The sequence below is a fragment of the Phocoena phocoena genome, chromosome 14, assembly GCF_963924675.1.
Source record: "Phocoena phocoena chromosome 14, mPhoPho1.1, whole genome shotgun sequence".
Lineage (NCBI taxonomy): Eukaryota > Metazoa > Chordata > Mammalia > Artiodactyla > Phocoenidae > Phocoena > Phocoena phocoena.
Genome location: NC_089232.1, coordinates 10,399,482 through 10,426,727, shown reverse-complemented (window position 1 = coordinate 10,426,727; position 27,246 = coordinate 10,399,482). Strand labels below are relative to the sequence as shown.

Genomic DNA, 27,246 nt, shown 5'->3' with positions numbered 1-27,246 from the left:
TTATAACGTGGGCCTAAAACACTGCATGCTTGTCCAGGTTTGTTAAAAGAAGATGTCCAGGGCTAGGCTGCTGTAGAGAGAGGCCCAGGTGACGGTGAGCAGCAACTGCTAGGCACGTCAGTGAGGCCACCTTGGGCCAGCCTGCCCCGCCGCGCCTCCAGCCCAGCCGACTGCCAGGCAGGAGTGAGCCCCGGTGAGGCCAGCAGAGAAATCACATCACGAGAGCTCAGCCCAAACTGCCAACCTACAAACGATGAACTAACAATTGCGTGTCGTTATAAGGCAGTAACTTTGGGGGTGGGGTTGTTACACAGCCGTAAGTTGCTTATTCATTCTCATATGAGTACCAATTTTAGAATATTTCCTTCTTCATTTCACATACATTCATGTTTTTATATAGATTACATAAAATGTTATAATGCTTTCAATCAATAGGATATCATAAATGATATTTTCGGTTCACAATCCGTTTTGGATTCTATTTATCTGTTTAATGGCTGTATAATATTCTTTGGAGAAATCATACCTAATTAAACATTTCCATTCAATTAGATATTTATGTTGTTTCCAATTTTATGCTGTCATTAATATTCCTTGGTATCAATATATTCAGACAAATAGCGCTGTCCTCTTTTTGATTATTACCTGAGAATAAATCCAATGAGCTTGACTGATGCAATGGTTCTTAAAGAGGGCCACCCTGACCATGAGAGGGATGCTGGAAACTTGTCACGGCACATTTGCCTGGGTGACTTTACTGGCATTGGTGGGCAGAGCCAGGCAATGCATGGGACACTCTAACCCAACAGAGGACTGTGCCACATCCAGTGTCCTGTTGAATGCCATGCGCTCACACTCATGAAGCCAATTGATAACCCAGAGCCTGACTCTTACACTAAAGCTTTCAGATTCTCCCCAACCTGGGTCTGTGGAAGATTAAACTCCCATGTCCCCTTGAATTCGAGGCAGCCATGGGACTGGCTTTAGGTCAGTGACGTGTAAGCTGGTGCGATGTTCCCAGTTATGATTGGTCCATAGCCTGGACTTTGGTCTACACTGAAGATGCTACAGCAACTCCATGTATAGAGGCATTGTTAAGTCTTACTATGTTGTTATGCTTATTACACATTCCTTTTGTTTCTTTGAAGTATTGTCTTGAATTCTTGAAATCATGTGTCTAGATAAGTTATATTACCCATGACTTCATTTCAGGATAATAAAGGGGGTGTCACAAAATATTTACTATGAAAAAGAGGGCATTAGGTCCAATGAGCTTGAGGATCACCGTATTATGGGTCAAAGGACCTAACCTTTATTGTGGCTTCTGCTACACATAGTAAGTGTAAAAATCGAACACTACTAGCAATGGGAAAATGGGAGAAATTAACCTTGACTAGAATTAAACTTAAAATGATATAGCAATCAAGGTCAGTTTCACCAACATCACTAGGATTAACACATCCTTTGTTTTTGTTCATCTGTTAAAGTTATGATGGCTCTAACTCCATCACCCTTTGTTACAAGAGCAAAAACATTCCCAGCATTAAAAATTGGTCTGATTCCCACCCCTCCCCTCATACTTTTACTTGCTTTATTTTTCCACATTGAATTTATTGCTACCTGAGGACAGAGAGCATTACAACTTGCTATTGGTTTCTTGTCCTTCTGCTGCCTGGAAGGCAAGTGCCAGGAGGTCGGAATTTGTTCATCTTTGTGCCCTCAAACAATGTGCAACACAGAGACAGGAGTTGAGGAATCTTTCTTAAATAAGTGAATAAATAAATAAATCTCCTTCCTATGTTTAGTATCTCATCTGATCTTTTCAATTCCTTAGTAATTTCCTTTAACTTTTGTCTCTACGTCCACCTTTCTGATTTAAGCAACTTACATTGGGAAAATCAACTTGTTTTAGCTAGATTTAAAATTAGAAGAACACAGGGCTTCCCTGGTGGCGCAGTGGTTCAGAGTCCGCCTGCCGATGCAGGGGACACGGGTTTGTGCCCCAGTCCAGGAAGATCCCACATGCCGCGGAGCGGCTGGGCCCGTGGGCCATGGCCTCTGAGCCTGCGCGTCCAGAGCCTGTGCTCCGCAACGGGAGAGGCCACGACAGTGAGAGGCCCGCATACCGCAAAAAAAAAAAAAAAAAAAATTAGAAGAACATAATAACTCAGTTTAGGTGCTAAACTTAAAAGATAGACACACTGGGGCCTAGCTAATATCACAAAAGCAGATTCCTCAGTTTAGATCTTTGCTCCTTTCTCTTTACTTTTTGCTCCTTGCTTTTGGAATCATTCCTCTTTTTCTAGGTCATGAGACAAGAAAACCTGATTTTTAAAAATGAGTTTATTTTCTGCTATTGATGCCCCTTGGTGAAGAATTAAGTGGTTGAAGCTATCAGCTACCATGGGGTTTGGGCAGGACAGTCTCTAAATTCAGTACTTTATTTGATAAATGACCAGGGGGAAGCAAAGATAGATCAGTCACCCTCTCAACTGAGCGTGCAATGAAGATGTGCTTTTTTAACCTCATGTATGTGTTCCTGAATACATTATAACATATATATAAATTATATAAAAAATAATAAACTTTAAAATATAAATAAATTATATAAAATATATAATATACTATATTTAAATATATATAATTTTAACTTTCTATTTTAAAATAATTATATACACAAAAAGTTGCAAAATTAAAATAGAACAGAGAGGTTTTGTATAGTCATCACCCAGATCACCCCAAAAGTGATATCTCACGTGCAATAATGATGATCAAAACTAGGAAATTCAGTAAAATTTGCATACATTGAATGTTTTAGTTGTAACAGAGATTTCATTATTTAAAAATGAACCCAGTAGTAAAATAAACCTATTTTATAAAATAAAATATGTTTCCTTTCAATACAAGCAATTACATCCTTATCTAGGTCTGGTGTTTTGAAAACTTACACCAGATTTTCTTAAGACAACCTGTGAGGTTATTTCTTTCCAGGTGATTGTTTCTGTGGCTCTTCACACAGTTCTCTTGCTCAACATGTGAATACTCTTTATTTTCTTCTATTTACTTGATAAATTCCCAGGGATTGAGTCCTGCTGCACCTGCTCAGGAGTCCCTTTCTTAAGAGAACTCCTGGGGACTAAGCAGCTAGAACAGCTATGTTCTTGCCTTTTGTAAAAGATCCCATCTGCAGAAGGAATCAAGCTAATCTACAGCCAACATTTGGAAGCCATGAGCCTGAGCAAGTATGCAGAATAATGACATCACGAACGTGCATTTGTAACGAATATCCTATGCATCAGGGAACACTGATTATGGAGCATCAATAAACATTACTTTTTAGGTCGAATGGCTTTTCAAGGCCTCTAGGAAGCAACTAGCATTTCTACATGCTGAGTATCTCACTGATTTATGCCAGCTACAGTGAAACTTGGATTTAAAAGTCTAACAAGTAGTATCTGGTACCGAGGCAGAAACGCTTAGAGTCAATTAGGATAGCAAACACGGCCTCTAAGGAAAAGCCAGCAGATGTCAGCCGCTCTGTAACAGGGCAAGGCAGGTAGTGAGGCTGCACTCAGGTCTATACCACGTAGGGAGATGGATTCACTCAAAATGGCAGTACTTGTGGCAGTGGGGTCCCAAATCATGCCCTAGGCAGGACCGGCTATGGAATTTGGGACCTGGGGCAAAACAAAAATGCAGGGTCCCTTGTTCAAAAATTATTAAGAATTTCAAGATGGTGAGAGCAGAGCACCAAACCAAGCACAGGCCCTTCTGAGCACGAGGTCCTGTACGACTGCACAGATTTTGCCCCACGAAGCTGGACCTGGCCCTTAGGGTCCCGGGAGGATGGGCAGACACAAAAGTAACTGCGTGTTCTTATTACAGCTACTTCTGGCAACTCAAGGTACCTTAGGGCAGCTCAGGTGTCACCCAGGGAGTGAGGTTGCAGAAAAGGCCAACTGGACATGATCCTCCACTAAGGACGTTATTTTCCTCTTTTAGATGCTGGATATCCCATCAAGGTAAGATTTCTTAGAGGACAATCTGTAAAGATTCCCTGGCTAGAAGGAAAGAAAAAGAGAGAAAGAGAGGAAGGAAGGAAGGAAGGGACAGAGGGAGGAAGGAAGGAAGAAAGAAGAAAAGAAAGAAAAGAAAGAAAGAAAGAAAAAGAAAGAAGGAAGGAAGGAAGGAAGGAAAGAAAGAAGAAAAAGAAAGAAAGAAAGAAAAAAGAAAGAAAAGAAAGAAGGAAAGAAAGAAGAAAGAAAGAGGGAAGGAAGGAAGGAAAGAAGGAAGGGAGACAAGGAGACAGAGAGAGAGAGGGAGGGAGAGAGATTGATTTCCGTGCAGAAAATAAAGTCACTTTGATGAGCACAGAAGTACAGATAAAGGTTCAGAAGGCTCTCTTTCTCCCAAACCTCACACATGGAGCTCTTGAGGAGAACTTTCAATAGTTAGATGCTGGAACATCTGGTTTTGAAAGAATTAGTGCCAGCTCCGTTATGGGTCAATGGATTTGGAAAGAGAAAACTAAAACGTCTGTTCAAACTACCTTGGTCAGCTTTTCTAAGAGTTCATCATCTAAACGTCCCTCCAAGTTCCCCAAAATGAACGAGCACGTTTTGTAAATGCTTCGTATCGATTCTATCCCCAAGCAGACCTTCGAGCTGTCCCCCTCCCGCTATTTCCAACGGCAGCCCCCTGGCCTGGGCAGCACCTCCTTCCTCTAGGCTGAGACTCGGTCCCAAGCCTGCTCCCGCTGCCCCACCGATGGCCTTCGCGGCCTTCACTAGGCTGGCCTCTGCCTACCTCTGGTCCGATTTCACACACCTCTCTTTGTTTCTGCCATCATCAGGGGTGATTCTGCGTGTAACTCCCCATCTGTAGATCTCTGGGAAGGTAAGCTGCAACTATTTGCCTCTGATTCTGCTGGGTCAGCAGACCCTCAGCCCACGCCCTTGTTCTCTCCAAGAGGCCCTCAGAAGAGGAAAGCAGTTTTGCCTCTCAGGAAAGCAGAGTTGTCATCTGCAGACTGATCACCCCCGTACCGGCTGCTCCTTGTACCCCTGCTCTTGCAGCCAGACCTCAGTGCCTTTTAGAACTGATACTCGAGGCCCTGCAGTTGGGTTGACCCAACCTCTGATTTCAGGAGTATCGGCACTGTGTTTTTTCTGGCAACTCAACATCTCCACCTGCTGACCACTAGGGTTCACCTACAGCCAGAAGGCTGGGGCCCCAGTGAGAATGTCCTTTCTGGTTTACTGCGCGGTTCTTTCCAGGAGCAGAGGGTGTCCAGGTTCTGCAGCCTGAGGTCCAGTCCTCACCCAACACCATACCTGTCCCCAAACCCCATTGTAATACCTGAGGTCCAGCACATCTGGGAGAAGAATTTGGGATTCACCCCAGTGATGGGGGTGGGGAGAACATTAGGGCTGAAGAGTAAGGTGTGGGTGTGCGTGCGTGCGTGTGTGTGTGTGTGTGTGTGTGTGTGTGGCCTTTATTCTCTTGAAGAGGCCTCCCTCCCTTTCTTTGTTACTCTTTCTTCTTTCTCTCCCCTCCCTCACTTTTTATATTTAAGGGAGGCACTATTTCTTTTCATGGTTTTAAATAAATTTGATTTTTAAATTTTTTCAATTTTTTGGAAATTTTTAAAAACTTCAAGCCATATTATGGTCTTAAATAAAAAGTAAATGTCTCCTCTCCAATCCCTTACTTCCAGGACCTCACTCCAGAAATACCCATTCTTAAGTAGTTTTTGTTCTCCTAGAAGCAGCAGCTTCCAAAGGTCAAGGTCAAACAGATTCCTGTGTTATGTTTTAGTCTGCTTCCGATTTGGAACACGCTTTTTATTGAGTAGCTTTACTTTTCCTGGAGTCTTAATGGACTATTTCTCCCCTTGTTTCAAGAAGAACCATATGCCTTTTCCATCATCACTAAGACCTCCCTGCTTCTTAATCATTCTATTTGTTGACCCGAAATCATTTCCTTCTCGAAGTCATTCTTGTGTTCCTTCTGACTTCCTGTTCTAATTTGGACTAATTGTGTTCTGGGCCTGCTACACCACTACTATGCAGGTATTTCTTTATACATACTCCTCTTGGATTAGCTCTAGAAAGCATAGATGTCTTTCTAATTCTTAATTCCTTTTATGCTTTTCTCCAGTTCATCTACAAGTAATATTGTTCAGAAAGTGCATGGCAAGGTAAACTTCCTGAGCATTTGAATATCTGTAAATCGGGCTCATATGTGATGAATAATTTAGCTAGCTATAAAATTTTACGTTCAAAGTAACTTTCTTCTGAATTCTAAAGGCATTGTTCCATTTTATTTCAGACCCCGGTCACTCAAAGTGTGGTCCACAGACCAGCAGTGTCAACATCACCGAGGAGCTTGCTAGAAAGCAGAAATGCGGACCCACCCCAGAATCTGAATGTGAACAAGATCCCTAGGAACGTATGGGTGCAGTGGAGTTGAGAGGCGCTGCCCCAGCCTTCAGCGCTGCCGCTAATAGGGCTGAGGTCAATCTGACTCTCTTTTCTTAGTAAATAGTCTGATGTTTCCTCAGTCTAAAGTTTGGCAGCCCTCTCTTTGTCCTTACTTGGTGATCTGAAATTCTGCAGGCTGTTTTCAGGCTCTGACCTTTTCTGGTGGGTCCTGCCAATTTCAAGACTTGTGACTCTTTTCAGATCTGGAAAATTGTCTTCTTTTATTTCTCTGGATTTGTCTGCCTGTCTGTGTTCTCTGCTCCCCCTTTCAGGAATGTCATCAGTTTCCTAGACACGATCATCCATGTCTCTCAGCCTTTCCCTTTTACTTACCTTCACTTAGTTTTGCTGATCTTCTTTCTAAGAAGTTTTCTCAAATTTATCCTTTGGCCTTTATATTGGATTTTTTTGTGTGTGTGGTACGCGGGCCTCTCACTGTTGTGGCCTCTCCCGTTGCGGAGCACAGGCTCCGGACGCGCAGGCTCAGCGGCCATGGCTCACGGGCCCAGCCCCTCTGCGGCATGTGGGGTCCTCCCGGACTGGGGCATGAACCCGTGTCCCCTGCAGCGGCAGGCAGACTCTCAACCACTGCGCCACCAGGGAGGCCCTATATTGGATTTTTTAAAATTAAGCAAACATATAATTTTAATCTACTATGGTTCTTGGCACTATGATTACTATGGTTTAATGCACTATGGTTCTCTGAGTGCTCACTGTCACGGCAGGGTGTTTTCGTCTTATGGATGCAAGGTCATCACACATCTCCAGGGATATTAATTGGTTTTTGCTTCTCCCAGTGCCACTTATTCTATTTGTTCATATTGCTCCTTCTTTCATGTGCTATGGTTTTTCCTTAAGTTTCTGATCATCCTAATTAGATAACCTGTATTATGGAATTTTTGTTCATTTGCTTAGGTGTGATGATAGTACTGTGCTTTTGTAAGAAAATGTCCTTATTTTAGAAAATGAATATCGAAGTTTTTAGGGATGAAGTGTCTGATGTCTGCAACTTTCAAATGGTTACACACACACACACACACAAATATGTGTATAAAGAGAATAAGAAAGAGACCACTTAAATATAGCAAAATGCTAACATTTGGAAGTAGAAAACATGCGCAAGTGTTATTGCACTAGTCTTTCAATTTTCTCTTGAAATTTCTGTTTGAAATTTTCAAAAGTTGGAAATAATAAGAAAAACAAAACAAAATATCTGAGTATCATTGGGAAAATACCCCTAGGGGCCTGAAATCCCTAAGGAATCAGCTTTCTTACAGGAAACTAGATACATGCTTGGCTTTTAAGCAAGTCAGGCTGTAGGTCATTTGCATTTTCGCATATATGCTCTTGGAGTAATAAACAATGTATGCAAAGCCTCTGACTGACATTCCTTAGGAAATCTGTGGATTAAGAAGGGACCTGTCCTAGGGTACCTCTAATGAAGCAAAAGAAAGTTATAATGGGATTTCATGGGTGTAGGCAGTAATTGGATTTGGTGGAGGGTGTAATTAAATTTCACCAAGGGCCTACAACCTCTGCCCCAGGAAAATAATGAAAGGGTCAGAAGACCTTCTATCTTGCTTAAAGGGAAATATATAAAGCCTGCAGAAACTCTGAAGCATGTGCCTGCTCTGTCCACATCTCCTCAATCATGGGACAGCAGCTCTAGTATCTTCAGGATCGCTAAAGAATCCCACCTTCAGGCAGAGGGTTGAAAGCCCTGTAATGGAAGAATGCTATGAAAATTACTGACCAGTTTCTGTCCCTTGGTCTCCTGAAATGTCTACTTCTGCTTCGATAAGTGGAATCAAAACAGAATCCAGCCCAGAGAGGGATAGCCTCCCCAACATGGGCTGATTCCAACACTCAAGTGGAAGGCCAGGTTGACCAGTGGAGGGTAGCTAGCACCACCTTCTCCACCATTGGGTGGATGCCAGGCAGTCTGAAAGCTCTGGGTACAAAGCAGGGCATGTCAGCTGTAGGTTTCCTGGTAGGCTGTGTCAACTGGCAACAAGCAGGCAGGCTGCCCCCACTCCTTCCCCAGCAAATCTCAGTCTCTCACCCCAGGAGACTAAGCCCTCCCTGGGCAACCAAAGTGTCCTTCCTACTGTAGGTTTCCAGAGCTATGGCAGATGCTACTGCTATAGTCAAGTTCTCTGATGTGGGGAGGATGGCTGTCCTGCCATCAGACAAGCCTTCAGAGAAATGCCTGGCTCTCTGCCCCAATCCCTCTCCTGCTCTCAATCCCTGTGACTCAGCATCTCTCCAGAGACATCCAAAAGAAACAACTCCAACTTCCATCAGTGTTCCCTTGAGCTCATCCATCAATTCCATCCCATCTGCTTCCCATTCTCCAGAAATTTATCAAACTCCTTTGTCTTCTGATGGCCCCTCTACCACTGTCAATGCCCCTCCAGATCTGTTCCCCTCTATTCTTTCTTCTAGTTATTTCAAAAGGATTGAAGAGGAAAGAGCTGCCTTGTTGGTGTTCATGCCATGATCTCGAACCAGAAGTCATCCCCTTGGGTTTTAATCCTCTTATCTATGGTGCAGTGTCTAAGGATCTTCTCTCCTTCTAATCCTGGATGTTGTGGGAATGCTTCCCCACTCACCACCACCTTTAATCTTCCATTTTCTTAGCAATGAAATCAGGAAGGGCATCTGCCTTATCTTAGAGCACCACTGCGGAAGAGTTAACACAGAAGGCCTGAGACTGCTGTTCTTGGAAGGGTGTGCTTGCAAGGATGCCCTTGGCTGGCATCTGGGAACCTGGATTTGGGGAGGGTTCCCATCATCCTGTGACTGACAAGGGTGGCTCTCTGTGCCTAAACACTTTGTGCAAACAATACGGTTTGTGCTGAACACCTGTTTTCTGTCCGAAAATCTGGAGTTCTAATATGTGCTAGGCAGAGGGTACCTATGTGACCAGCCTCCAGTAAAAACCCTGGATGCTGAGTCTCTGACGAGCTTCCCCGGTAAACAGTGTTTCACATGTACTGTCACAATTCACTGCTGGAAGAATTAAGCATGTCCTCTGTGACTCCACTGGGAGAGGAGTCTTGGAAGCTCATGCCTGGTTTCCTTTGGACTCTGCCCATGTGCCTTTTCCCTTTGCCGAGTTTGTGTTTTATCCTTTTGCTACAATAAATCCTAGCCATGAGTATGACTATATGTGGCACCCTGTGAGTTCTCCTACAGAATTATCCAACCTGGGGGTGGTCTTGGGGACCCCTGATCCACACCACTTATAAAATCAGTTGTTTCCATCTCTTGATAAGCTTTGATCATAGCTTGAGGTAGTATTTTTCCAGCATGTGTCTGGAAGATGTCCATCTGGAAAACTGGCCAAAGAAGGCCTACACAATCTGGTTTTCTAAAGGTATTTTTTTTAAATTTATTTATTTTTGGCTGCATTGGGTCTTTGCTGCTGCATGCAGGCTTTCTCTAGTTGCGGCGAGCAGGGGCTACTCTTCGTTGCAGTGTGCGGGCTTCTCATTGCAGTGGCTTCGCTTGTTGCAGACCACAGGCTCTAGGTGTGTGGGCATCAGGAGTTGTGGCTCGCAGGATCTAGAGCGCAGGCTGAGTAGTTGTGGTGCACGGGCTTAGTTGCTCCACTGCATGTGGGATCTTCCTGGACCAGGGGTCGAACCTGTATCCCCTGCATTGGCAGGCGGATTCTTAACCACTGTGCCACTAGGGAAGCTTCATAATCTGGTTTTAAGGTCTCTGGTGATCTCCTTTCTAGCAGACTGTGAAACTGGACCATCCCTGGCTTCCTTCCTCAGCCTGGGCCTCAAAACCCTGTATGGGTTCTTACTGCATGGGTGCTCTGCCTCTTTGTGATGACACATGTCCTCCTGAGCACGCAGCTCAGCCTCCCTCCAGCCCAACATCCCTGCATCCCTGCCCTCCATGGTCCAGAGTCCCTCTTTTCCACTGCCCATGCTCCCATCTATATGACGATAAGCAAGCTGTCCCTGTTTCTCCTCTGCTTCCACTTCGCTTCATAGTTAGAGACTGTGACTCTACTCCCATAACTAAATTAAACCACCTTTCCATAGTGTCTACAAGCTAGAGCTTGCAAATAAAGCACTGAGTCACAACTTCAGGGTCAAGCAATGTCGAACCACACGCTTGAGTTTGAAATATACTCCTGAAGAGAAAATTGTTGAAAAACCTCACACACTTGGATTATCAGCTGAGATGGAGAATGTGAATTAGTGCCATGTCTGATTACTGAATATTCTTAAAGAGTGTTTTTTAAAACAACATTTAGGTAGGAGGGAGACAGAAGAAAAGCAATTTTTAATCCAGCCCACATTAAATGGCAGTTCTTAAATAGCTGCCCCCAAATAATTTACTCTACTTTACTCATAGTATATTCTTGGCTCCCTCATCAAATATTAGTTGACCATATATGCACGGCTTTATTTCTGGGCTCTGCATTCTGTTCCATGAGTCGATGTGTCTTCTTTAATGCCAGTACCATACTGTTTTGATTACTACAGCAGAGTCCTGCACAGCTGGGAAAGCTGGGTGTTCACTCACATGCTCTCATTTTCCCCATGGGAGAAACCACCAGCCAAGAAGGTCTTTTTGTCCGTTAGCTGTGCCACCCTGGGAGAGGAGTAACGCAGGTAAAGTGAAGCTGTTCCTCTTACCCTCTTCAATGTGTTCAATTTCAGATTTTTTGTTTGTTTGTTCCAACAATGTGCTGGAACTTCTCCACTGGACTCCTGGACTTTCACAAAGGAACTCTCATCCATGAATAACTGTCAAAACTGGTGTTCTTTGGGGGAAAGATGGCAGAAAACGCCTCTTCCACCATCTTGATGATGTCTTAGAATAAGTTCGTCTATGTCTACAAAAAACTTTGTTGTGATTTTATTACATTATATAAATTATATAATGTAATATATAATCTCATTATATAAATATAGATAGATAGATCAGTTCTGGCAAAATGGACATCTTTCCTGTGCAGAGTCATCCAATCTGTGAATATATTCAGTATGCCTCTCCATTCACTTAGGACTTCTTTGATTTCTTTCAACAGCATTTTGTAATTTCCAGCATAAAGATCCTATACATAGCTGTTAGATTTACACCTATGTATTTTGTTGTCTTTGAAACAATTGTAAATGATATTATATGTTTAATTTCAGTTTCCACATGTTCCTTAATGGTATATAGAAATCTGATTGATTTTTGTGTACTGATCTTATATCCTGTGGTCTTGCTGAACTCACTTATTAGTTCTAGAAGTTTTCTGCAGATTCTTTGGATTCTCTATGTAGACAATGATGTAATTTGCAAATAAGAACAGCTTTCATTTCTTTCCCTTTTAATCTCTATGTATTTTATTTATTTTTTCTTGCCTGATTGCCCTCACCATAACTTCCAACTCCATGTTGAGTAGCAGTGGCACCAGTGGACATCCTTGACTTATATCTGATCTTAGGGGGAAAGCATTCGGTGTTTCACCATTAAGCATGATGCTAGCTACAGTTTTTTGTGGATACTTTTTTATCCACAAGTTGCAGAAATTCCCCTCTATTCCTAGTTTGCCGAGAGATTTTATCAAGAACCATTGTTGGAATTGGTCAAATGCTTTTTCTGTGTAAACCAACATGATCATATGATTTTTTTTCTTTTTCAGTCACTTGATATGATGGATTACATTGATTGACTTTTGAATGTTGAAGCTGCCTTGTATAACAGGAATGAATTCCACTTCTTCATGGTATATAATTCATTTTATACACTGCCAGATTTAATTTGTTAAAATCTTATTGAGGATCTTTGTATCTAAGGTCATGCAAGTTTTTGATATGTAGCTTCCCCTTTTTTGTACTCTCTACTTTTGGTATCAGAGTAATACGAGCTGTATGAAACCGAGTTGGGAATTGTTTCCTTCTCTTCTATTTTCTGCAAGAGATTTTGTAAAGCTCTTCTTTAAATGTTTGATGGAATTCTCCAATGAAACCTAGACCTGAAGCTTTCTTTGTATTATTATTAAACATTAAATTTCTTTTCTATTATAGGACTACACAGGTTGTCTATTTCAAGTGGCTGCATTTGGGTCTTTGTGGTTTTTGAGGAATTGGTAATTTCTTCTAAGTCATCAAATTTATTAATGCAAAGTTATTTTCTAGTATTCCCTCATTATTATTTTAGTGGCTGCAGGATATCTAGTTACATATCTTTTTTCATTCCTAATACTGGTTATTTGAGTCTTCCTATTTTTTGTCTTTGTCATTCTTGCTAGGGAGTTAACAACTTTATTGATTCTTTTCAAAGAATTAGCTTTCTGTTTCATGGATTTTTCACCTTTTTCAATTTCATTGATTTGTGCTCTTTTCTTTGTTAGTCTCTTTTTTATGCTTGGTTTATGCTTATTTTGCTCCACTTTTTTATTTTCTGGAGGTGGGAACAAAATTTTTGATTTGAGACATATTCTCTTTTCTAAAGTACGCATTTAATGCTATAAATTTCCCTCTAAGCATTGCTTTATCTGCATCCAACATTTTTTGATATGTTATGTTTTCATTTTCATTCACTCTATGTATTTTAAATTGGACCTTACAAACTCTTTGGGAATAGCCTTCCCAGTAGAATCTATATGACTCCATATGTACAAGAAGTAGTTTTCTTAAGCCAAGAAAAGATATAGTTCAGCATCAAAGATCAGCTAGGAAATAAATAAATTAACACCCCTTCAATTCAACTACTGCAAAAATCAAGTGCTTAAGGGAAAAACACCTGCCAATTAAGTGAAGACATCAGACGAAGATAAAACATATAAAGCATTTCAGATTTCTGGATAACTCTTGATCTTGAAAATTATGCTGTTTAAAAAGAATAAATATTTCCCAAATCTTACCTGCAGCATTACAACACTGTCACCTTCAAAAGTTACAAACATATCTGTGTCACATTTTAAGCCTGAGATTCGGTTTTCCATCATGTAACCCTATTGCAAAAAAAAAAGAAAAGCAGATTTTAAATTTGCAGTCCCATCATTATAAAGGACTAACATTTTCTTTGAAATTAAATACACACAATTGAAAAAAAGAAAATAACTCTATTTCTCCTACCCAGAATAGCCATTCTAAGAATTTTGACCCATCCCATGAGCTTTTGGTCCATAAATATTATTTGAGGGTATGGCCTTTGTTGGTAGTAAAAACATTTGAAAACCATCATGTCACATTTTTCCAAAATATTTCAACAAATTATGCTAATTTTTTCTCTTTCTCTTCCAAATCTTATGAATTTGAATAAATGTCAAGGTATTTGTGATTATATCCCACAATATGCAGGAGAATGATGCCTCCCCCACCCAAACCCTTTTTTAATTAGTAAATATACCTATGATTCCTGGGAGACAACATAAAAAATCCTAAATTGCCACTCTGCCTCTTCATGTCATTAAATATTCTGCATCATAAATATACACTCCAGCTTCCACCTAGTTTTTTACTTTTTTTCTTTTCTCACTTCCTGAAATCCTATTTAAGTGGCGGTAGCCTGCTGCTCCTTTCCAAAGTGATGAAGTGTTTCTGCACACACACTGGGAGAATCAGCTGCTCCAGAGAGAGCTGATCAGCCCCAGGCCAGACATGGAGGGAGCAGAGTTGTCCGCGTTTGGCCACAGGCCCTTCCCCCTCTCAAGGCCTCTGTGCTCTCTTTCTTCCAGCCCATTGTCCTCCCCCTTAACTCTCAGAATCCTTCCCACTCTCAGAATCTGCTTCCAAATCAGCCCTACCATGTAAGTTACATCACAGGCGGCTGTCGCATCACCTCTCCCAGGAGTATGTGCACTTAGCAGTTTGGCTCTGTCTAGGAATGACAAGATTCAGCCCCTGTTGGAATTTTCAAGCCACATGGGCCAGGGAGGGTCACACACGGTGCTCCCGTGGGCAGCGGTATACTCCAACCTCAAGGTACCCATTATCCTTGGGGTACCTGCTTCATTTCTGAAAACGGCCACTTGAGTCACAGAAGTGGGCACTCTGGGCTCCCACTGCCTGCAGGGCCTGAAGTCCTGTAGCATCCCTGCTTTCCTGTCCCAGAGCCATCCTCTGATGCCCGGCTGCTTCCCCTGGTCCGCCTCTGCATCACGGCAGTCCGGGCAGGCCCTCTGCACGGTGTTAGTTTACAGAAGCAAAGGCATCTTCACAAACCCTCAGGAATCCTTCATAACTTTCATGAAGGTAAACTGATTATATTTATGGAAACAGAAATTGGTGGCATTTCCAGCCTGGAGAAGTTCAGCCTTGCCTCCCCTCCCCCATCATAACCACAGGGTAAACCCCCTCATTCCCGGGCAAACCACATGAGATCAGGTTCTGACTGTGATCAGGCCCCAGAGTGTTTCCCCTGCAAGGGAGTAGCTGACTCACTTTCACCATCAGCATTCTACCATTTATCGAGTATCTGCCACGAGCCAGATACTGAGCCGGGTGCTTGACCCAGACTTCGTTTTATTATTTCACTTAATCCTTTTCCTCCTCTCAGTAGCCCTGTGAGGTAGGTGTTACCCCATTTTACAGATGAAGAGAGCAAGGCTCAAGGGCTATGTTGGAATGTTTTTGAATAACCCCTCAAGTTCTGGTACAGAAAAGATGAACATGAGACCTACCACCTCAGACTTGGGAAGAAGCTGTTATATATAAGAAGCACACCTGCTAAAGGCTCAAAATAATAATTTTGAAGAAATAAAGTACTTTTTTCTTGATCATTTTGCTCTGGTATCTTCCAGCAAGAGAGGGAGAAACAGGTTCTCTGTTGTTCTGACATTTTTTCACTGTTCACACCCTGCCCTGGAAACCAGGCCATCAGGGATTTAAAATAACCCGAGCAATGGCTCTCTCAAAAAGCAGCAGAGTGGAGGAGCTTCAAGATGGCGGAGAAGTAAGACGTGGAGATCACCTTCCTCCCCACAAATACATCAGAAATACATCTACACGTGAAACAGCTCCTACAGAACACCTACTGAACGCTGGCAGAAGACCTCGGACCTCCCAAAAGGCAAGAAACTCCCCATGTACCTGGGTAGGGCAAAAGAAAAAAGAATAAACAGAGACAAAAGAATAGGGTCGGGACCTGCACCAGTGGGAGGGAGCCGTGAAGGAGGAAAGGTTTCCACACACTAGGAAGCCCCTTCGCGGGCGGAGACTGCGGCACGCGGAGGGGGGAAAGCTTCGGCGCCGTGGAGGAGAGCGCAGCCACAGGGGTGCGGAGGGCAAAGCTGGGAGATTCCTGCACAGAGGATCAGTGCCGACCGGCACTCACCAGCCCAAGAGGCTTGTCTGCTCACCAGCCGGGGCGGGAGGGGCTGGGAGCTGAGGCTCGGGCTTCGAAGGTCGGAGGTCGGATCCCAGGGAGAGGATTGGCGGTGTGAACACAGCCTGAAGGGGTTAGTGCGCCACAGCTGGCCAGGAGGGAGTCCGGGAAAGTCTGGAGCTGCCGAAGAGGCAAGAGACGATTGTTTCGGGGTGCGCGAGGAGAGGGGATTAAGAGCACCGCTTAAAGGAGCTCCAGAGATGGGCGTGAGCCGCGGCTCAAAGCGCGGACCCCAGAGACAGGCATGAGACGCTAAGGCTGCTGCTGCCGCCACCAAGAAGCCTGTGTGCCACCACAGGTCACTCTCCACACCTCCCCTCCTGGGAGCCTGTGCAGCCCGCCACTGCCAGGATCCTGAGATCCAGGGAAAACTTCCCTGGGAGAACGCATGGCACACCTCAGGCTGCTGCAACGTCACGCCAGCTTCTGCCGCCGCAGGCCCGCCCCGCACTCCATGCCCCTCCCTCCCCCGCGGCCTGAGTGAGCCAGAGTCCCCGAAACAGCTGCTCCTTTAACCCTGTTCCGTCTGAGCGAAAAACAGACGCCCTCAGGCAACCTACACGCAGAGGTGGGGCCAAATCCAAAGCTGAACCCCGGGAGCTGTGCAAACAAAGAAGAGAAAGGGAAATCTCTCCCAGCAGCCTCAGAAGCAGTGGATTAAATCTCCACAATCAACCTGATGTACCTGCATCTGTGGAATACCTGAATAGACAACGAATCATCCCAAATTGAGGAGGTGGACTTTGGGGGAACGATATATTTATTTTTTTCGCTTTTTCTCTTTCTGTGAGTGTGTATGCTTCTGTGTGAGATTTTGTCTGTATAGCTTTGCTTCCACCATCTGTCCTAGGGTTCTATCCGTCCGTTTATTGGTTTGTTTGTTTTTTTACTTTAAAAAAATTTTTTTTCTTAATAATTATGTTTTTATTTTAATAACTTTATTTTATTTTACCTTACTTTATTTTATTCTCTTTTATTTTTTCTTTCTTTTCTTTTCTTTCTTTCTTTCCTTCCTTCCTTCCTTCCTTTTTCTCCCTTTTATTCTGAGCCGTGTGGATGAAAGGCTCTTGGTGCTACACCCAGGAGTCAGTGCTGTGCCTCTGAGGTGGGAGAGCCAACTGCAGGACACTGGTCCACAAGAGACCTCCCAGCTCCACGTAATATCAAATGGCAAAAATCTCCAAGAGATCTCCATCTCAACACCAACACCCAGCTTCACTCAATGACCAGCAAGCTACAGTGCTGGACACCCTATGCCAAACAACTAGCAAGACAGGAACACAACCCCACGCATTAGGAGAGAGGCTGCCTAAAATCATAATAAGTCCACAGACACCCCAAAACACACCACCAGACATGGACCTGCCCACCAGAAAAACAAGACCCAGCCTCATTCACCAGAACAAAGGCACTAGTCCCCTCCACCAGGAAGCCTACACAACCCACTGAACCAACTTTAGCCACTGGGGACAGACACCAAAAACAACGGGAACTACGAACTTGCAGCCTGCAAAAAGGAGACCCCAAACACAGTAAGATAAGCAAAATGAGAAGACAGAAAAACACACAGCAGATGAAGGAGCAACATAAAAACCCACCAGACCTAACAAATGAAGAGGAAATAGGCAGTCCACCTGAAAAAGAATTCAGAATAATGATAGTAAAGATGATCCAAAATCTTGTAGATAGAACACAGAAAATGCAAGAAACATTTGACAAGGACCTAGAAGAACTAAAGATGAAACAAGCAAAGATGAACAACACAATAAATGAAATTTAAAATACTCTAGAAGGGATCAATAGCAGAGTAACTGAGGCAGAAGAACGGATGAGTGACCTGGAAGATAAAATAGTGGAAATAACGACTGCAGAGCAGAATAAAGAAAAAAGAATGAAAAGAACTCAGGACAGTCTCAGAGACCTCTGGGACAACATTAAATGCACCAACATTTGAATTATAGGGGTCCCAGAAGAAGAAGAGAGAAAGAAAGGGCCTGAGAAAATAGTTGAAGAGATTATAGTTGAAAACTTCCCTAATATGGGAAAGGAAATAGTTAATCAAGTCCAGGAAACACAGAGTCCCAAACAGGATAAATCCAAGGAGAAACATGCCAAGACACATATTAATCAAACTATCAAAAATTAAATACAAAGAAAAAACATTAAAAGCAGCAAGGGAAAAACAGCAAATAACACACAAGGGAATTCCCATAAGGTTAACAGCTGATCTTACAGGAGAAACTCTGCAAGCCAGAAGGGAGTGGCAGGACATATTTAAACTGATGAAGGGGAAAATCCTACAACCAAGATTACTCTACCCAGCAAGGATCTCATTGAGATTTGACGGAGAAATTAAAAACTTCACAGACAAGCAAAAGCCAAGAGAATTCAGCACCACCAAACCAGCTTTACAACAAATGCTAAAGGAACTTCTCTAGGCAGGAAACACAAGAGAAGAAAAAGACCTACAATAACAAACCCAAAACAATTAAGAAAATGGTAATAGGAACATACATATTGATATTACCTTACATGTAAGTGGATTCAATGCTCCAACCAAAAGACACAGACTGGCCGAAAGGATACAAAAACAAGACCCGTATGTACGCTGTCTACAAGAGACCCACTTCAGACCTAGGGACACATATAGACTGAAAGTGAACAGATGGAAAAAGATACTCCATGCAAATGGAAATCAAAAGAAAGCTGGAGTAGCAATTCTCATATCAGACAAAATACATTTTAAAATAAAGACTATTACAAGAGACAAAGAAGGACACTACGTAAAGATCAAGGGATTGATCCAAGAAGAAAATGTAACAATTGTAAATATTTATTCACCCAACATAGGAGCAACCCAATATATAAGGCAAATAGTAACAGCCATAAAAGGGGAAATTGACAGTAACACAATCATAGTAGGGGACTTTAACACTCCACTTTCACCAATGGACAGAACATCCAAAGTGAAAATAAATAAGGAAACACAAGCTTTAAATGATACATTAAAAAAGATGGACTTACTTGATATTTAAAGGATATTCCATCCAAAAACAACAGAATACACTTTCTTCTCAAGTGCTCATGGAACATTCTCCAGGACAGATCATATCTTGGGTCACAAATCAAGCCTTCTTAAATTTAAGAAAATTGAAATCGTACCAAGTATCTTTTCAGACCACAATGCTATGAGAGTAGATATCAATTACAGGAAAAATCTGCAAAAAATCCAAAACACATGGAGGCTAAACGATACACTACTTAATAACCAAGAGATCACTGAAGAAATCAAAGAGGAAATCAAAAAATACCTGGAAACAAATGACAATGAAAACATGACAACCCAAAACCTATGGGATGCAGCAAAAGCAGTTCTAAGAGGGAAGTTTATAGCAATACAATCCTACCTTAAGAAACAAGAAACATCTCAAATAAACAACCTAAGCTTACACCTAAGGCAGTTACACAAAGAGAACAAAATGCCCCAAAGTTAGCAGAAGGAAAGAAATCATAAAGATCAGACCAGAAATAAATGAAAAAGAAATGAAGGAAACGATAGCAAAGATCAATAAACTAAAAGCTGGTTCTTTGAGAAGATAAACAAAATTGATAAACCACTAGCCAGACTAGTCAAGATAAAAAGGGAGATGACTCAAATCAATAGAATTAGAAATGAAGAAGAAGTAACGACTGACATTGCAGAAATACAAAGGATCGTGAGAGATTACTACAAGCAACTCTATGACAATAAAATGGACAACCTGGAAGAAATGGACAAATTCTTAGAAATGCACAACCTTCTGAGACTGAACCAGGAAGAAATAGAAAATATGAACAGACCAATCACAAGCACTGAAATTGAAACTGTGATTAAAAATCTTCCAGCAAAAAAAAGCCCACAACCAGATAGCTTCAGAGGCGAATTTTATCAAACATTTAGAGATAAGCTAACACCTATCCTTCTCAAACTCTTCCAAAATATAGCAGAGGGAGGAACACTCCCAAACTGATTCTATGAGGCCACCGTCACCCTGATACCAAAACCAGACAAAGATGTCACAAAGAAAGAAAACTACAGGCCAATATCAGTGGTGAACATAGATGCAAACGCTCCTCAACAAAATACTAGCCAACAGAATCCAACAGCACATTAAAAGGATCATACACAATGATCAAGTGGGGTTTAACCCAGGAATGCAAGGATTCTTCAATATATGCAAATCGATCAATGTGATACACCATATTAACAACTTGAAGGAGAAAAACCATATGATCATCTCAGTAGATGCAGAGAAAGCTTTTGACAAAATTCAACACCCATTTATGATAAAAACCCTCCAGAAAGTAGGCACAGAGGGAACTTACCTCAACATAATAAAGGCCATATATGACAAATCCACAGCCAACATCGTCCTCAATGGTGAAAAACTGAAACCATTTCCACTAAGATCAGGAACAAGACAAGGTTGCCCACTCTCACCACTATTATTCAACACAGTTTTGGAAGGTTTAGCCACAGCAATCGGAAAGGAAAAAGAAATAAAAGGAATCCAAATCGGAAAAGAAGAAGTAAAGCTGTCACGGTTTGCAGATGACATGATACTATACATAGAGAATCCTAAAGATCCTATCAGAAAACTACTAGAGCTAATCGATGAATTTGGTAAAGTAGCAGGATACAAAATTAATGCACAGAAATCTCGTGCATTTCTATACACTAATGATGAAAAATCTGAAAGTGAAATTAAGAAAACACTCCCATTTACCATTGCAACAAAAAGAATAAAATACCTAGGAATAAACCTACCTAAGGAGACAAAAGACCTGTATGAAGATAATTATAAGACACTGATGAAAGAAATTAAAGATGATACAAATAGATGGAGAGATATATCGTGTTCTTGGATTGAAAGAATCAACATTGTGAAAATGACTATATTACCCAACGGAACCTACAGATTCAATGCAATTCCTATCAAACTACCAATGGCATTTTTCACAGAACTAGAACAAAAAATTTCACAATTTGTATGGAAACACAAAAGACCCTGAATAGCCAAAGCAATCTTGACAAAGAAAAACGGAGCTGGAGGAATCAGGCTCCCTGACTTCAGACTATACTACAAAGCTACAGTAATCAAGACAGTATGGTACTGGCACAAAAACAGAAAGATAGATCAATGGAACAGGATAGAAAGCCCAGAGATAACTCCACGCACATATGGTCACCTTATCTTTGATAAGGAAGCAAGAATATACAGTGGAGAAAAGACAGCCTTTCAATAAGTGGTGCTGGGAAAACTGGACAGCTACATGTAAAAGAATGAAACTAGAACAGTCGTAGCACCGTACACAAAAATAAACTCAAAATGGATTAAAGACCTAAATGTAAGGCCAGACACTATCAAACCCTTAGAAGAAAACATAGGCAGAACACTCTATGACATAAATCACAGCAAGATCCTTTTTGACCCACATCCTAGAGAAATGGAAATAAAAAGAAATATAAACAAATGGGACCTAATGAAACTTAAAGGCTTTTGCACAGCAAAGGAAACCATAAACAAGACCAAAAGACAACCCTCAGAATGGGAGAAAATATTTGCAAATGAAGCAACTGACCAAGGATTCATCTCCAAAATTTACAAGCAGCTCATGCAGCTCAATATCAAAAAACAACCCAATCCAAAAATGGGCAGAAGACCTAAATAGACATTTCTCCCAGGAAGATATACAGATTGCCAACAAACACATGAAAGAATGCTCAACATCATTAATCATTAGAGAAATGCAAATCAAAACTACAATGAGATATCATCTCACACCGGTCAGAATGGCCATCATCAAAAAATCTACAAACAATAAATGCTGGAGAGGGTGTGGAAAAAAGGGAACCCTCTTGCACTGCTGGTGGGAATGTAAATTGATACAACCACTGTGGAGAACAGTATGGAGGTTCCTTAAAAAACTAAAGATAGAACTACCATATGACCCAGCAATCCCACTACTGGGCATATACCCTGAGAAAACCATAATTCAAAAAGAGTCACGTACCGCAATGTTCACCGCAGCTCTATTTACAAAAGCCAGGAGATGGAAACAACCTAAGTATCCATTATTGGATGAATGGATAAAGAAGAGGTGGCACATATATGCAATGGAATATTACTCAGCCATAAAAAGAAACGAAATTGAGTTATTTGTAGTGAGGTGGATGGACCTAGAGTCTGTCATACAGAAGTAAGTCAGAAAGAGAAAAACAAATACCGTATGCTAATACATATATATGGAATCTAAAAAAAAAAAAAAAAAGGTCATGTAGAGCCTAGGGGCCAGACGGGAATAAAGATGCAGACCTACTAGAGAATGGACTTGAGGACACGGCGGGGGGATGGGTAAGCTGGGACAAAGTGACAGAGTGGCATGGACTTATATACACTACCACATGTAAAACAGACAGCTAGTGGGAAGCAGCCGCATGGCACAGGGAGATCAGCTTGGTGCTTTGTGACCACCTAGAGGGGTGGGACAGGGAGGGTGCAAGGGAGGGAGACACAGGAGGGAAGAGATATGGAGATTTATGTATATGTATAACTGATTCACTTTGTTATAAAGCAGAAACTAACACACCATCGTAAAGCAATTATACTCCAATAAAGATGTTACAAAAAAAAAAAAAGCAGCAGAATCAGCACCGGAATCCCACCATCTCTCACAGAACAGGCTCTGGAATCCTGTGAAAGTAAAGATGCTTTATGTTCCCGTGTTAGTTCTTCACGTGGAATATAATTTATTTCTCTTCTAGATGATGAAACTCAGCTTTGAACATCCCTCCTCATTTAAAAATTTAGTAAAACCGTGTGACTGTTATCCTGATGATTCCAGACTCTCCAGGGCCCTGTCAGACCCCAGGTATCAAGGCTCACGGCCCTCACAGAGCTTGCAGGCAACAAAAATGAAGCAGCAGAAAGTCCAGCCACTTGCGAGGCAGTGGCCAAGGCCAACACATCGCCTCCAATCTCCTGAAACTACCAGGGGCAGAGTTATGATCTAATTTCCTTAGAATAGGTTGGAGAGGCCCATCCTCATAAAAGTCTAAATCCTTGGCATGGCTGAGGTGACCCATTTAGAAACTAATTAGGTTCAAAAAAGTCATGGTCATCCTTGTTCTGCATGAATGTGTCTGACAGTTTAGGGAAAGACACGCCACGTCGAGAAGTTTCTGACTGGGGACTTGCTTTCATCTTCCTGAGGAAGTTAAATTCTGAATGTGGAGCCCCTAACTCTTTGGGGACAAACGAGTATAAGCAGTGTGTGTGTGTGTGTGTGTGTGTGTGTGACACTTTCTAATTAAAAAAGAACTTTTAAAATTAATTCCTAAAAGCAATATATAAGCGCTATAAAAAACAAACCCACCAGAAAAAAGGAAAAGAGAAGAAAAAGTCGTCCATAATCTCATGATGTGGGAAATAAAAGGATGCCTGAGAAAGAAAGACCCCGAGAAAAATGCTGGTCGGGAATGGGGGATCAAAAGGATGGAGGTAGATGTTGCAGGGATGCAGGTGGGGAGAGCCCCAGAAATCAACAGAGCAGATCTGGGCAAAGGGAGCTATGGAGTGTTCCAGAGGGAGGAGAGATATGACAGCATAGGAGAAATAGAGGAGACTGAGGAGGGAGTTGGGGGTGAGGAAAGCCAGAAACAGGGGAGGAAGCCAGAGGAAAGTAAGAGGGCTGGATTTGGGGAAGGAGGAAGAACGCTGACCTCGTAGCCACCCACAGCAAGTATGGGTGGCGAATTGAGGGACAGTCCTGGGTTCTGAGGTCGGAGACCCCTGCAATGTCAGGTCATCACTCAGCACCTTCACAAGGCTTTACAAACCAGCACCACAGGATGAGCTGAGAGAAAGGACAGCCGTGAAGGCCATTGCTGAGGACTGATTTTATGTTCTGTGTTACACAGGAGCTATCTTTTCCACCCTTCACAACAGCATCTCAGCACCCTGGTTTTAGGGATGAGGAAGCTGCGGGTCCCTGAGGTTTTCCCACTCCGCTCCAGCCTTCCCTGAGGTTTTGCAACACTGATCCCTCTGTCTGGAACACTCTCCCCAGATCTCCGGGTGGCTGTCTCCCTCGCCCCACGCCCGTCTGGACCACAGGGAGGCTGTCTCTGGTCCTTCTGTCTGAAACAGCTCCCTCACCCTCCACCATCACTCCCTGTCTCCTCACTGCAATCTATTTTCCATCACAGCTTTTCATTCTATTATAATTATATAATAGGAATGCTAGAATCTACTCCTTAAAAATATATTTATTGCCTGTTTGCCCCTTGCGGACTGTACACTCCGTGAGGGCATGAACTTTGCCCCATTCACCACTGCTTCCCCAGCATGGAGATGAGACCTGGCACACCATACGGGCACAATATAGTATCTGCAACCAACTGGGGGAAATAACGTGGGTAGGTGGTGAAACGGGGTTGGAACCCCGAGCCACCCAACTCTGCTGCCCACCTGTGCTCTTCTTTATAAAGCAGACAGGCGTCTGGACAGAGGGACATGGAAGTGGACGGGGAGGTGAAGAGACAAACCAGAAGACAAAGATACGGGATCCCTCTGCCAGCCCCGTCCTGGCAGGAGCTGCAAAGCCCGGGAGCCTGTGTGGACAGAGGGTCAAGGCTGCTCATGTTCTGATGGATATCACGAAGGTCAAAGGCCATGGGGACAGAATAGGACACAGAGCCCATGGCTGGGCAGAGAAGGGCCAGGATCTCAGTGTCCAACCTGGGCATCAAGTAGCAGCAGAGCTGGCATGGGGGGGGGCAGGGACAAGGGGGCAGCAGAGGCCCAGGGAAACTGCTACCCGAGGCCGCAGGTGATCCCGGCTCAAACCTCTGGGGGTGGATGAGGCTGACTTTGAGACAGGGTAGATCCGTTCATACGTGGACCTGCCCTCCTGTATGGTGTTGCTGAAAGTCGATGGAACACAGTTAAGGATAACACAGCTGCAGCTTCGAGAAGGGCCGCAAAACGGTTAACGTAAACCATGCCTCAGTTTCCCGGCCTGGATGCTGAGTGGTGTCATCTGAACGGTCAGCGTCCCTGACTCTCCTGGTGGGGCTCAAACAAGGGGTGACTCAAGCTCCCCCAGAGGGTACAGGGACCCTCGAATCAGCCCAGCTGCGGCCCGCCTGACCTTACAGGTTGGGGGGAAGAAAGGAGCCTTCCGGCCCAGCGACAAGCAGCAAGCAGCTGTCCTGGGGGCGGGTGGAGGGAGAAGGACACAGGGGACAATGACTCAGCACTTGGAGGGACACTGAGGAGGTGCCCGAGATGATGTCAGAGAGCGGCCCCCTGCAGTGGCCACGTGAGCCCGAAGGAGAGGCAGCACTTCGTCACAGACTTGACACCTGACGGGGTCCCCGGAGCCGGGAGAAGAGCCGAGTTCTGGCGACAGTGGCCCCCATACTTGGGTTCACGGCACACACCGGGGCTGCGGCCCCAGATTCAGAGTAGAAAAGCCCAGGCAAGGGCCCCGCCATCTCCATCAACACTCGCTCACCTCCCTGGAGCCAAAGCTGCTGCCCTCACCTCCTCCAAGCCGGCACCTCCCTGGAGCCTCCCTCCAAGGCCCAGGTAGGCCCATCCCAGATGAGGAATTTGGACTCAGTCTCTTCTTGCCATAGATGGAAAAGACCCATCAGCGCGGAGGGGAAGGCCAGGGACCACTGTTCAGGGCATCGTGACAGTATCAGCACCACACTGTCTCCCTCCCAAAGCACATCTCTCCCAGAGCCAACACCTGTGAGACCTGCTTCTGCCCAGGAGGAGGAGGGCCTCCTCAGTGCCTAGGATGCCAAGGGAACTGCTCCTTCTGTGGTACTTTCTAGAAGAGTCTGAAGTACTCTAGAAAAATGACCAGGGCTGTACTTCCTGTTCTCTCCTCCTACCCCTGCCCAGGGCATTTTTCCTCCATCTTCCAGCCACAGGCCTCCCTCACTCCCTCTTAGGACTGTTCCCAAGCCTCACGATTGTCTCAGCTTTAACTGGGAAGCCAAAGGGGCCCATTCGGCAGGAGGACCGCGCATCACACATGGCTCTCGTCTCCTGTGTCCATGCCGAGCGCTCCTGATACATGTGTGGTTGAAGCCTCGTGGGGGAGTGGACTGGGTTCTCACCCTGCCTGTCACGTGGGGAATCGCTCCATGGCAGGCCGGAAACTTTGGCCTCCAGTGTATATCAAGTTAAAACTAAAGATTTACTCTGGGGAGGCCTATAAGAATATGACAGAGAGTGTGTGCATGAGTGTGGCATGTGTGTGTGTGTGTGTGTGTGTGTGTGTGTGTGTGTGTGCTGTGGGCTGAATTGTGTCCCCCCAAATTCCTCTGTTGACTTCCTAACCTTCAGGACATCAGATGTGACTGTATTTGGAGACAAGACCTGTGAAAATGTAATTAAGGTTACATGAAGTCATTGGAGTGTATCCTAATCCACAGTGACTGCTGTCCTTGTAAGAAGAGGACATTAGGCACACAGAGGGAAGACTGTGTGAGGACACATGGAAGAGAAGACGGCCATCTACAGGCCAAGCAGAGAGGTCTCAGGAGAAACCAACCCGCCAATGCCTTGGTTCGGACGTCTAGCCTCCAGAATTGTGAGAAAATAAATTTCTGTTGTTCAAGCCATGCGGCCTGAGGTACTCTGTTTTGGCAGCCTGAGCAGTGTGTCTGTGTGTCTGTGTGTATGCAGTGATATCTCAAATCTTGCTTGCTCTCCACCGGAGATAAATCAATGAGAACTGCTTCTCCAATGTGAATAAATCCTTTGGAGTCTTAGGAAATCCTTCTCTCGGCCATCCTCTCAAGGCACTCCCTAGCACCTTGGGTTTTCATTACAAAATGAAATGGTTGTTTCCATGATTTTTCTTCTCTTCTACTTTGGACTCCTGAGTGGGGGCCTTTGCTTATACATTTCGGGTTGGGGGCTGGGGAGATGAGACAAAAGAGGGGAGTGAGGGAAGAAAGAGATTTCATCCCCCAAAAAGTGAATAATATTTTCCATCAGCTTACTTCACTCTGAATAAAAAAAAAAGAAATGTGGACTAGACAGAGGGAACTCTAAACTCCATGCTCCCCAAGCCAACAGCATCCTCGGGGGACACGCAGGCCAGGATCTGGGAGGAAAGAGCACACTAGTTAGATGTGTTACTCTAGCCCTGCCTTCTGGGTTACATCGGGCCTCTTAGCAAGTAATTGTGAATGTCATTAAGGTTGTGTCCCATTTCAGTGAGGGCCCCATGAAACATATTTTATGATTCAAAACTTTGTACACTGAAAGTTTAATATGTTCCTGCTGTTTTTAACATCTCTGATTTTTTTTACTATATGATTATGTTTAATAAATGTATCAGAAAAAATTAG

At 43.5% G+C, this 27,246-nt stretch overlaps 1 protein-coding gene across 1 annotated transcript in view; it reads right to left on the bottom strand.

Moving 5' to 3' along the window:
- Nucleotides 1-27,246, bottom strand: part of ACOXL (acyl-CoA oxidase like) — a 364,932-nt gene that overhangs the window by 126,308 nt on the left and 211,378 nt on the right. Inside the window, 2 exon segments of the mRNA XM_065891630.1 lie at nucleotides 131-170; nucleotides 13,366-13,455. Coding sequence (XP_065747702.1) covers nucleotides 131-170; nucleotides 13,366-13,455 — 130 coding nt within the window.